Source organism: Trichosurus vulpecula, chromosome 4, assembly GCF_011100635.1.
Source record: "Trichosurus vulpecula isolate mTriVul1 chromosome 4, mTriVul1.pri, whole genome shotgun sequence".
Classification (NCBI taxonomy): domain Eukaryota; kingdom Metazoa; phylum Chordata; class Mammalia; order Diprotodontia; family Phalangeridae; genus Trichosurus; species Trichosurus vulpecula.
In genome coordinates, this window is record NC_050576.1 from 155,069,405 (window position 1) to 155,082,579 (window position 13,175).

Below are 13,175 nucleotides of genomic sequence, written 5' to 3' on the forward strand. Positions count from 1 at the left end.
GAAAGGTCCGAGAGGGATCCAAGAGGAACCTTAGAGGGAAAGAGGAAGAGCATCAGAAACAAGGGGCATGCAAACGCATGAAGACAGAAGACAGAATGTCACATATGGAGGCAAAGTATACGAGTTCATCTAGAATGGAGCATGGGTGAGGAATGGAATGGGAGAATACTTTAACACTTACTAGGTGCTAAGGGATGGAGATACAAACAGAAAATCAAGACGGTCTCTACTCTTAAGGAGCTCATATTCTAGGTGGGAGAGGCAACACAAAAAGAAAGGTTCAGGTTTATGTTTAAATTCATAGCAGATGGACAAGACAGACAGGACTTGGGAAAAGAAAGCAGTAGAGCAGGTGGCAAGGTCTAGAGGATCTAAGGCTGTAAATCTCAAGGCAGATGGTTAGTCAACTACCAAAAATATGGTCAATTCAAGGGCCAGAGTGGAGTGGAGGTCTGGGGGTTATCTGTGACAGAAGTAGGGATTTATAATCAATCTGGAAAGACAGCCTCAAAAAAGGTTATGAAGATTATCCTAAAGGCAATAAGGAATCATTGAAACTTCTTGAGAAGGAGAGTGACTCAAACATGTGCCTCAAAAATAGTAACATGGCAACTCAGTGCTGAATATATTGGTAAAGGGAGAAGCTGTATGCACGGAGCCCAGTTAGAAGGCTTTTCAATAGTGTGAGGTCAGAGGTGATGAGAACCTTATTCAAGGTGGTTTTAGCACATGTGATTGGGATAAAAGATGTGGACAAGACATGGTATGAAGGTAATAGGGGGTAAGATTAAAGAGTTGAGGATGACAGAATCTTCAACCCAGCTCTGCTAGGAACAACATAGATACACAGAGAGACAGTAGCACCTCCCCAAGGCTCAACTCTCCCAAAGTCCCTAACCAGAAGAGAAGGAGCTAGCAGAGAAGGATAGACTGAAAACACAAGTACCTATTATCCGAACAAGCAAATTTCTTAGAATCATGCCACTAAACATATATAATCTTACAGATTACATACAGGGTCCAGTCCCTTCCTTTTATAAGAATGAAACTGAAGCTCAGAGAGGTTGGCTGACCTGTGAAGCTGACACAGCTACATTAGAACTCAAATCCCAAGCCTGTATTTGCAATACACAACACTGCCATACTGTTTTGAATCTGCTCATGAGAGCAGTGTAGATGAAGCACTGATACTTTCAGAATATCTTACCTAATTCTTCATTTGTATTGTCATTATCAGTAGCAAAGGGTAATCGCTTTTGTTCTGCAAGGGACTTTGCCTGGTTCTGTAAAACATTAAATAATCACTTTCAGTAATTGCAGGAATGTAGGAAAGGTCCATTTTTAAAAGGTACATTTAACATAAAACCAGAAAAATCTAACAGAAAAACCATTAAAGTAATTGCAAAATTGTAGTAAACACTATAATGCATTTGTCTGTGAAGGGGGTAATGATGGAATTGGAAGTAAATCAGTTCTATAAATTTTTAAACTGGAAATAGTATTGGCTAGCTGCACACAAGTTGGTGCCATGATTTTAAAGGTTTCTGGCAGCAATAATGCAATTATTCTGTAAAGACGATATATCAGGAATTACTTCTTAAACATGAGTAACGATGGAATATGGCATTATAAATGTGAACTTTGATGCTTTAAAAAAAATACTTACACCATATATTGGTACAGAGCTATAGAAAAAAGATAACAAACATATCCTGACCAAGAGTCCAAGCATCTTGTCATCATATAAAAATAAATACACAAATGGGGCTTATTTGCATAATCACTACTACTTAGATTTGTAGAAACCTCTTTGAATCTGACTCCTGCCCCACTGCTCAAATGAAATTGTTCTCAAAGGTCACCAACGACCTGATTATTGAATCTAATTACCTTTTCTCAGTCCTTCTTCACCTTGACCTCACTATAGGACAACAGAGGGCTACCCATTCCTTCTTGATACCATCTTCCTTAGTTTGGTGATGTAATCTTAAGGTTCTTCTACTTTTCTGAATTTCCTGTTCTCTTTTATAGCTTTTCTTCTTCTTCCACTTTCTAAAAGTAGGTCTTTTATCTTGAGCTCCTCTGGTTTCAGTTATTACTTCTACGTAAACAATTCTTACTTTTCTATCTGTAGTTCTGACTCCCCGTCACAACTCCTTACCAACAGCTTATTGGACATTTCTACCTGAATATCCCACACCAAAGCCTGAAACTCAACATGTTCAAAACAAAATTCATCTTTGCCCTACCCCTCATCCTAACTTCTCCATTTCTGTTATGCATACTGACAGTCTCACAGTATTTTAAACTCATAACCTTTCAGTAGACTTTTTAACTGTTCTCTCCCTCACTCGTCACATATAACCAGTTGTCAAATCTTGTCAATTCTACCTCCACAAAATCGCTTGGATCCACCCCTTCCTTTCTATTCTCATCACCTTCCAGGGTTCTTAACAAGGAGTTTGTTATATGGGTAAATTTTAGGAGATTGGTGAACTTGGATGGGGGAAAAAATGACATCTTTATTTTCACTAATCTTTGGTTAACTTTGCAACCTTATTTTATTTTATGTACTTAAAAATCATTATTCTGAGAAAGGATCCATAGGCTTCAACAGACTACCATAGGGGTCTATATCAGAGAAAAAGTAAAGAACCCCTATCCTAGACTTTTGTTACCTCTCACCTGGGCTATAACAAAAGTCTTTTAATTGTCTCTCATACTGTAGTTTCTCTCTGCTCCAATCTAGTCTCCATACTGCCAAGGTAATTTTTCTAATGTACAACTTTGATCATGCTATTCCCCTGCTTAAAAATGAATGATATATTCTCCCCATACTGCAAAGCTCAAAAAATTCCAAACTCCTTAGACTATCATTGGAAGCTCTCCCTCCCCACCAGATTCCAACACATAACTTTCCAGCCTCATTTCATACTATTTCATTTATTCAATGTTCCTATACTGAGCTTTAATGACAAACCAAAGAAATCACTGTATTCCAAACTCATCCTACCCTCCTTCCTTTGTGCCTTTCTTTGCCCACCCTGTCACCACCCCTCTCACTCCCAACTAATCTCTGTTTAACCATATCACCCCAAAGAAGGGAAGGGAAAAAATTTCTCCCCTTTTTGATCTCTAACAGCACTTTGAGACCCCTATGTATTTACATTCTAATCTGTATTTTACTTGTCTTATTTACCCCATCCATTTACTGAACTGTGAACTCCGCAAAAGTTTTAACTCAGTTATCTTTGTTTTTATCTAGTAACTAATATAATAGTTCTTTCAATTCAATTCACATTTATTAGGCATCATAAAAAGTTATTCAGAAGAAAAAACAGAACAAAATAAATGCAATTAACTGTAGCTAAGATAGTTTTACCCGTAATAGTTGAACATTTTATGCAACTATGGTGCTATCATGTTTTGACAGTTCAAAAAGGCAGCACTTTTTTCCCTCTGTCTTTTTTGTCTATTTTATTTTTCCCAATTACATGTAAAGATAGTTTTCAACATTTACTTTTATAAGATTTTGAGTTCCAAATTTTTTTCCCCTTTCTCCCTCTCCATCCCCCTCACCAAGATGGCAAGCAATGTGATATAGGCTGTACATGTACAATCATATTAAGCATGTTTCCACATTAGTCGTGTTGTAGAAGAATAATCAGAACAAAAGAGGAAAACTACAAGAAAGAAAAAAAGAGAAAATACATGCTTTGAGCTGCATTCAGACTTCACAGTTCTTTCTCTGAATGTGGATAGCATTACCATGAGTAGAAAGGCATCACTGTTACATACTTTCCAGGCCAACAGGGAACTTTTATCCCAATAAGCAACTGTAATGTGCTTGACCAATTGGATCCATAATAAAATTATGAATCCATATGAGATTCATCTGAGGAATATAACATTGCAATATGTAATATAGGTGAGGAAAACTAAGGCATGTGAGGGTAAGAAGTTCTGCCCCCAGCTATGAGGAGGATTTAGTAATGCTCCCGAGTTTCAAGAATGAGATTTAGCCATTTTCTTAAAAAATACTTTTAGTCTATATCACTGCTAGCATTTCTCTTGTAAGTATGTTATCAATTTAATAAAAATGTAAGTTCCTACTTTGTGTAGGATATTATGCCGGACAACTATATTACTTTATTTTTTATGAGTAAGTCATGAAGCTAGGCAGATCACTAAAGTGATCTCTACAATTCCTCTGACATTATTGACATGCAATTATTTTAAATACCAAAATTTGACTGCTTAGTGCATCTGAGTCATTTATTGCTCTAACTCATGATCAGAGAAACCAAGTTACCCTTATCCATATTCTTACTATTAAGAATAGGAATTTCTAATTAGAACTTTATGATCATTTTAAGAGGCATTTTCATGTTCTTCCTGTGAGAAAGTCAAGATGATTTGACAAAGTCACATATCAGGTTCATCAGAAAGCTAGTCTTAGAATTTATAGACTTTGATAATAATGATGAAGACGATAGCTAACATTTCTAAAACAATTTGTAAGGTAGGTGCTATTATCATCCCTATTTACAGATGAGAAACCTGAGGCAAACAGAGTGACTTGTCCACGGTTATACAGCGAGTATCTGAGGCCCCATTTGAACTCAGATCTTCCCAACTCCAGGCCCAGCACTCTATCCACTGGACAACCTATCTTAAACATGTTTAACACTTTTCTAATAGATTTTTGTGCTTTTAAGATAACAGCTGCTATACATCAGCTAGGAGAGATCATTAAGTTCAACTGAATTAAATTACTGGGAGACAGAACAACTAGTTACTACCAACTGCTGTGGAGGTATAAGGCCAATAACACAGAGGGCTGCTAGTACAGGTTCTTTGATCTGCATTTCTAAAGAAAGCAACTTTAAGATGTTTAAAATCTCACTTTAATTAAATATACATATATCATTCACTTAGTTCAGGGGCAAAAATCAGCACCCTGAACTTCAGAGAAAACACAAACAGAAATTACAAGCAGAAATTATATAAACGGAGCAAATAACACAAATCAGCAGACAGGGCTTCTAATTATATGTCCGTAGCAATACTTACACAGTTACCAGAGAGAGAAGCACCAACATCTGGGTTTTCAAAGCTGGGAGGCTCCTTAACAGCTACCCAGAGTCTCATTTGGCCAAATCACATGAACATTCTTCCAATGAATGAGCCCCCAAGCAAAATGCTAACCTTAGAGTATATATACATTTCTTCAGGGTCAGAGGGCATCACAACTATGTGACTCAAATGCTTTCTTGTGACTTAAGCAGGTGATTAAAGACTTATGATTCAATCAAAGGTAAGGCTCAATCAAAGGCACTTGGATTGCCTTAGTGCTGAGAAGCACTACAAAAGAAAAAAACAGCAAAAAGTCCCCTTTTGCATGCCATTACAGGAGAGAAGGTGATTTCCATTAGCAATCTTACCACAGAGGCCCCAAATCCTTATTAGTATTCTGATTATATAATGATGGTGTAACAGGTAAAGAAAAAAGTGGCTGGTTAAAATATAAGTCACTGCTGAGAGTCAGTCTGATGCAACCTACAAGGATACCTTGCCAGAAAAGCTTCTCTATTCACTATTACTACTCTGAGAAGTCCAGGCAAAAGCCAACTTTGGAAATACAGCTATAACCCATGGTCCAAGATCTCCCTATGACTTTAGGTTCACATGGATCTAGTCCAATCTCAGGGGCTGTTCCACGAAGGTTAGTTTCTCACTTCGGCATATTGCCTTCACCTTGAATTACTCTAGGAGATCTCTCAAGATAAAGCTCAAGTATAGCTCATATCCAGATTCAACTAATAAAAGGTATCTCCAGCTCCCAAATAAACACTCACAGAAGCACATGCAAATTGTGTGTATCTCAGTCTTTATTTTACCTAAAATGCAGAAGATTCAAAGGACTCCCAGGAATACACAAACAGATTTAGAAACACATTAAACATGTGAATAGTCCATCAATTCTCCCTAATGCTGAAAGGAACTGAAATTGGGGTTGCTATTAGGATAATCCTTTGACATTCCAGGGAATCCCTCTTTCCCAGAGTCCTATATAGTTCCCACAAGATTCACAGCACTACCCTGTGGGTTTGGACTCCTACCAGATAAATATACTTTGGGAATACCTAAACAAGCAATCTACTTCACATCAGACCTTCAAGGTCTAATTTACACACTGAACTTGCTTTCCAAGTAGGATATAGCTTAGGAACTATGGAGCTAATCTCTTCTGCCTTCAAGGAGCAACCTGCATCAGGAAATCTCATTTTTTTTCCTCTAGAAAATTCAACCCCTGTGCCTTTAAATTTGCAATCTCTTAGGTCAAATGAGGACTCAACTGTCTGCCTCTGCTATAGACATCTACAGGAAGTCTCTCAGTTTCCCAGGCTGCTACCAACTTTGGGATTCCTAAGTTCCAATCTCAAGAACTCTAGTGTCTGAGATATACTCAGAAGCTTTAGGTGAACACATGTAATTATCACGTGCTGCTACCTCAAGATGGGAAGAGGGAGAAGGTTGGTATATAGAAATCTGGTTTCTTCTTCTTTGTTGCACTCCAGAAGAAAGGCTCCATGGAAAAGACAGAAATTCGAAAAGTACTGATTAAGCTGATCTGTTTTTTTTTTTCCTTCTGGACTCCACCTTCTGCAAAGTTCTCGAATAATGCGCTATTGGGAGAACAAATTCAGTGAGTTACTCAGGTAGGGTAGATTCAGTGGAAAGGGGACTGCCCAAGTATGAGCTATGCCTACGATTTATTTTGAGAAATTTCCTTGAGCAACAACAGGTGAGAGCAATGAGCCAAAGAAAGAAACTGACCCTTATGAATTAGCTCCCATGATATGAGCTAAACCAGGGCTTCTAAAACTTTTTTCACACTCGACCCCTTTTGCAAACCCACAGCTCAAGAAGGACTGATTCAAATTATGTGAGTCCAGACTCCTGGGGCACATTGTTTGGATTCGGTCAAAGGGCCACACTTGAGGATCTAGAGGGCCACCTGTGGCCTCGAGGTGGCAGATTCCCCACCCCTAGGAAAGGAGAACCTTGGCCTACACGTCACTAAGGGTTTGATTTCCAATAGACCCTAAATATAGAATTTTGGGAAGTCTCACACACATTGGGGGCTCATACAAGTAGCTAGTTTACTTGTATGAGGTACGTTAGAAAAACTTTGCATGAATCTGTTGGAGAAATTTTCATATGGCCCCTCTATTTTGGCCTGTCCTATGAAATTACAGAGATCCCTTGGATGAGAAACTCAAATTGGTCAGACTCTCTCTCTGCATCTACTCTCATTTTCCTCTAACACTGAAATGTTCATGCTTTGCTTCTTCAAGAGAGACTTTAGTAATTTAAAAGAGAAGTGACCTCATTTCCATTCTATTTCTGCCTTAGAGATGGGGCACTTCTGAAACTCACAAGGAGCCCCCAATTGCTTCTATGATGAAACAAAAACTCCACTGTTCAGCTTTTAAAGCCCTTAATAAACTGGCCCCAGTCTATCTCTCCAGCCTCAGTGGTCATTATTCTTCTTCCTAAACTCTGGACTTTAGACAAACTGGCCTTCTCCCTAATTTTCACACATAACACTCCATCTGTTACCTCTCTGCTTTTACACTGGCCATTCCCTATACCTGCAGTGCATTCCCTCTTCACCTGTCTCTCACAGAATCCCTCTCTTCTACAGCTCAAGGACCACCTTCTACATGAAGCTTTTCCTAATCCCCCAAGTGTCTTCCCTCCCAAACAACCTTGTATTTAACTACTTTGAATTGATTTGTATATACTCTCTTTATATTTATTCTGTACATACTTATATGCACACTCTCTACTCACCATTAGAATGTAAGCCCTTTATGAGATGGGATTGCTTTATTCTTCATATTTTTATCCCCAGAACAGTGCCTGGCACATAGTAGGTCCTTAATAAATGATTGTTGATTGACTGCAACCTAAGTACACTTGAAAACTTAACAGATTTAAGACAATCTAAGGGATGTGTCATGTCCTGTGTGGCTGGGTGTGACCAGAATACTTTTCCTTCCTCTTTGTGGAGCACTTACAAATGCAGAACCTGAAATGTTCATGCCAAGCAGGTTACTGGTATGTCTAAACATATCTGCTATAGCCTCTTCTATAGCTCTTTGGATCTCAGAGATAGAGCTTACCATCAAAATCTTGAGTCCAAATCCAGGAGTCTTTCCTCTGTATGATACAGAGGAGAAAAGGAGGCTGTGGCTGTCTGTGGCTATCTTCTCTGTAGGCCCAGGCTCTCACAAAGAGGAATATCTGGTACACGGCAAGTGCTTAATTAGTGCTTGCTGACTGGGAAGTAGGCAGAAGCTAAAGGCAGAGCCTTGAGTCAAAGCTGTTCCAACAGCAATGGGTAAAGTGTAAACTTTATACTTTACAAATACTACATAGACTATATTATTACTTAAGAAGTAAATGTAAATCTGGGCAAATTTACAAATATATGTGTTAAAAATAAAACAATATATAACACAAAGAGAATTGCCAAGTGACATCAAAAATGACTAAATAGACTATTTGGATAGTTGAAATTAGCTGTATTAGGAAAAACAAAAGCAAGCAGAGAGATAATATAAGTCCAAAGTCAAGAAAGAACAAACTAATGAACACGAAGCCAGAGGAAGTGAGGTTCAAATCCTAGTTCTGTGACTTACAAACTAAATAACTTTGTGCAAGTCACTTAATGTCCCTGGGCCTCAGTTTCTGTATCTGCAAAACGAAAGGGTTGATCTAGCTGATCTAGGTACCTTCTAGTTCCAAATAGATGACCTTAGGTAGAAATCATGATGCAGAAGACTACCTTCCTATCTCTTACACCAAGAATATAGTACCTTCTGTATAGAGAGATAAGAAATGATGATGGAAATATGCCATGAACATACACACCACTATTAATATACAAAGCATTTAAATGTTTCAACAATGTTGCCTTCTTATTGAGCAAATTGATATTAAGTAACAATGTAAGAGAACCAATGAACTGATTTACCATGTTTTAAATAACTGAGTTCTCTTAAGGGTATGGATATAAAACAATCGTCTATCTTGGTTTCTACCACCATTATATATAACTTAAAAAACTATATTGCATTACTCAAAATCTACAAGAAGATCATGGTGGCAAATGACAACACAACTGTAGTGTAATGGAAATAGCAATGGATTTGGAATTAGAGAACCTGCGCTCCACTGATTGGGGAATGGCTAAACAAATTGTGGTACATGGATGTTAGGGAATATTATTGTGCTGTGAGAAATGATGAATGTGATATTTACAGAGAAGCATGGAAAGATCCACATGATTTGATTCAGACTGAAGTAAGCAGAGCCAAGAAAATAATATACACAGTGACTATGTCAAGGTAAAATGAAAGAAACAAACACAAAAATAAATGTCGAAGAATTACAAACAAGTATGGTTCAAAAAAAGGCACTCCCACCCCAACCTTTTGCAGAGGTGGAGGTCAACAAGTGTTATTCATTGCACATATTTTCAAACTTTTTCAATGTACTGGTCAATTATACTTATTTTTTTCCTCTTTTTGTTTCGATCTTTTTTTTTGGTCTTTAAAAATACTATTTGTTATACGGCATGACCCTCTAGGAGAGAAGAGCAGGGAAACATACCAGGGGAAATTATGATAATGTTAAAAAAGAAAGAAAGAAGAAAAAGAAAGACAAAAAGAAAGAAAGAAAGAAAGAAAACCAATATAAAATTTTTTTGTAAAAGAGAACTTAGGATCAAATCCCAGCTATTTCTTACCACTTGTGTAATCTTGAGCAAGCCACTACCTCTCTAAATCTGTTTCCTCTTCTGTAAAATGAGGCAATTTACATAATCTCTAGATCCCTTCCACGAGTTTTGGGCACATGTCTTACAGCATCAGAATGCCCACAGACCACAAGGAACATGTTTATTGCCACAAAATCACTCTGGCTTCCTCATTTTAAATTAAGCCACATCCATCCATTCAGGCTGCAGCCACTAGACATGATCCTTGATTTGGAACCTGTTGAGGGCCTGGAGGACAACGCCAACCAGAGTGATCTAACTGAGCAGAGAGCCAAGATCCTATATGGGCTGATCCATGCTTACTACATGTTCATAAAATATGGCATTGCCCAGATGTTGGAAGAATACCACCAGGGAGACTGTCCTCATGTATACTGTGAAAACCATCCCATGTTTCCCAATAGACTGTCAGAAATATGGTGAGGCAATGGTAAAGCTTTATTGTCCCAAGTGCGTGGATGTTTACCCATCCAAGTTATCCAGGCTCTGGCACACAGATGGTGCTTACTTTGGCACTGACTTTTTCCACATGCTCTTCATGGTACAGCCTGAATACAAGTCCCTGCCAAACAATGTGTGCCTAGGCTGTATGCCTTCAAGATCTACCACATGGCCTTATCAACTATAGCTTCAAGCTGTCACAACTTCAAGTGCCCTATCAAGACTATCTACTGATGTGTCTCTTCCTCATCCCCCCAACATCTCACGCTGTGATACCATCTCCTTCCCCATCCCCAAAGACACATACCTTTCCAGAACCCCAATAGTTTTCAGTTTAAATTAGGAAGTCATTATTGTAGTGATGTAGTGGGAGTATGAAATAAAGAAGATGAAAAGGAAAGAAAAGAGAGAAAGAGAGAGAGGAAGATAGGAAAGGAAAGAAAAAAGGAAGGAGGGAAGGAAGAAAGGAAGGAAGGAAAATTATGGCAAACAAGAACATTTACTATTACAGTTTCAATATTAAGTGTGCATAAAAACATCCCTAATTGTAAGCTATATGTGAACTTATCATTGTTCACGTAGCATTATGTTGAAGTGCACTGCATGATAACTGAAGAGCACTGGACTTGGGAGAGGAGAGCTCAGTCTGAATGGCAGCTGTGACACAGCTTATAACTTATCTTCTTCAAGCCTAATTTTTCCTCATATGTGAAATGGAGATTAAAAACTTATATTAGTTATATTATTGTGGGGTATACTAAAGACTTTATAAATATCAAGGCAACATAAATGTGAACTATGATGATGACTGGTAGAACAATCAAACTTTTAACTTATAGAAAATGAATGATGGAGATAAATGAGATTGATCCTCTGACCTGAAGATTATTATCTTGAACCAACTGAAATGGACAGTGTTCATAGTTATTCTACGAAAACTATAAATCGGGTTGGGATAGTTGATAATTTTCTACTTTGTCAAATCCAATTATTTTCATTGATACTGGCATTGAGACAAAACCTTTTTTAAAAGTCAAGAGAATGACTGCCTAACATACTAGGCAAATTCAGAAGAATCTTAAAAGAATCACATCAAACCCATATAGGTTTAAGTTTGCCCTGCTGGAAATCTGAGTTGTGAATGAACATTCTAGATATATAATTATCTAGAAAGTTGTTTCAGTACCTTTTCCCTGTATAGGATATGGGTTACATTCCAATGTGTGAGCTGAACCTTATGAAAGCTGCATTGCTATTCAACCTTGGAGTAGAAGAGGGAGCCCTCTTGCACAATTGAGTCTATGTACAGTCAAGAGATCTAAGTAAATCAGGGCTGGAAAAAATTAGATTATTCTTTCCCTCTAAATTATAAGATCTTCTCTCCTAAGAATTATGGAAGTGCAGCCTCTTGCCTAGGTACTCAATGAAAAGTCATATGACCTAAGAGGATCAACTTATCTAATTCACACCCAATGATTCAATCTAGATCCAACTTCAAATGACTCCTGATTATGATACACATAGATTCTATCCATACAGACAATTAGAACTAAATTCTGGTCAAAACACACAATTAACTTAAGAGTACCTAGACTTTCACCCTTTAATTGGGCTACAAGAAACAGAAAGCATGGATAGTAGAGACATACCAGAATCTTTTCAGCATTAAGGGAAAGCAAGGAGTCACAGGGTGGTGATCCTTTTGGCTCACAGTCCGAAGAATCATGGAAGTTCAAAAAAGATGCCTCTGCAAAACAGAAATTTTTCTGATTATTTCCCTCCCACTGAATTCATGGCATTTAATCAAGTACTTAAGCCTGTCTTAAGAGTTGCAAAAAAATTCAGAACTGTCTCACATATAACTCACTTAGTGTAATCAGCAATCTTGTTGGTGAGGATTATATAAGTACAGATGCTATGGTAACATCTTTTACCTCATTATCAAGAGGGCATATTCCACCTGCACAGATAAGTACATTCAAGAGGTAAAAATGAGAGAACAACATAAAAATAAGCCACAATAGGGAAATTGAAGATCATGAGAAAAAGTTCCCTGAGGGACTAATGAAAAACTCCACGTTAACCAACTAGCAAATATTTGTCAAGCAATTCCTGTGTACCAGGCACTGTGTCAGGTAGGAGGTATTGTCAGGCATACAAAGCAGTGTAAACTTGGCCTGTGCTGTCAAAGACTTGACATTTTGTCTGGGAAAGATAACTAAAGTTAACAACTTAAGAGTTCAGAGAAGAGAGAGCTCCTTGTGGGCTAGAGGTGAGGGAAGGCTTCATGAAGGAAGGGGGAATCTGAACTCATCTTGAAGGGTGGGGAGGTCTCAGATGAGCAGAAGGAAAAGAAAAGGGCATTTTTGGCAGAGAGAATAGCGCAGATGAAGGCACAGAGGAAAGAAAAGTACAAGACACGGCTTGTATGGACACCAGAGGAAAAGTCTCCTGTCAGGGAGATAAGGAGGGTTCAAAATATACAGCAGCTGGAACCAGATTATGGAAGTCCCCAAAAGTCAGGGGTCAGGATTTTTATCTTTTCTCAAATGAGGAGACATTTAAGGTTTCTAAGCAGGGAAGTGACAGAATTAAAGCAAGGTTTTGGGGAGGCTAATTGGGTAGAAGTGTGTGTGACGGACTGAAATATGAAAAGACCAATTAGGTAGGAAGACTAATTAAGAGGCTATGGTAGCAATACAAGCAAAAGACTATTAGGAGCCTGAACCAGAGTGAGAGCAGCAAGAATGGAAAGGGAAATTTACTTCAATGGATTTGGGATCAATCAATGGAGAAACATTTACTAAGCATCTAGCATGTGCCAGCCACTATGTTTGTAAGATCTCCTTAGATGGTGAGGACTCATTTCGAAAATGCAAATCAC

The 13,175-nt window shown here is 38.1% G+C and overlaps 1 protein-coding gene and 1 pseudogene across 5 annotated transcripts in view; one reads left to right on the plus strand and one right to left on the minus strand.

Moving 5' to 3' along the window:
• TTC13 (tetratricopeptide repeat domain 13) overlaps positions 1-13,175 on the minus strand; it is an 86,079-nt gene that overhangs the window by 57,162 nt on the left and 15,742 nt on the right. For all 5 annotated transcript variants that reach the window (XM_036755126.1, XM_036755125.1, XM_036755124.1 and 2 more), the window contains exons 2-3: positions 11,941-12,038; positions 1,208-1,283 (exon numbers count right to left, since the gene is read on the minus strand). In XM_036755126.1, coding sequence (XP_036611021.1) covers positions 1,208-1,283; positions 11,941-12,038 — 174 coding nt within the window. The remainder of the gene's footprint in view (positions 1-1,207; positions 1,284-11,940; positions 12,039-13,175) is intronic.
• On the plus strand, positions 9,968-10,525 carry LOC118845928 (annotated as a pseudogene).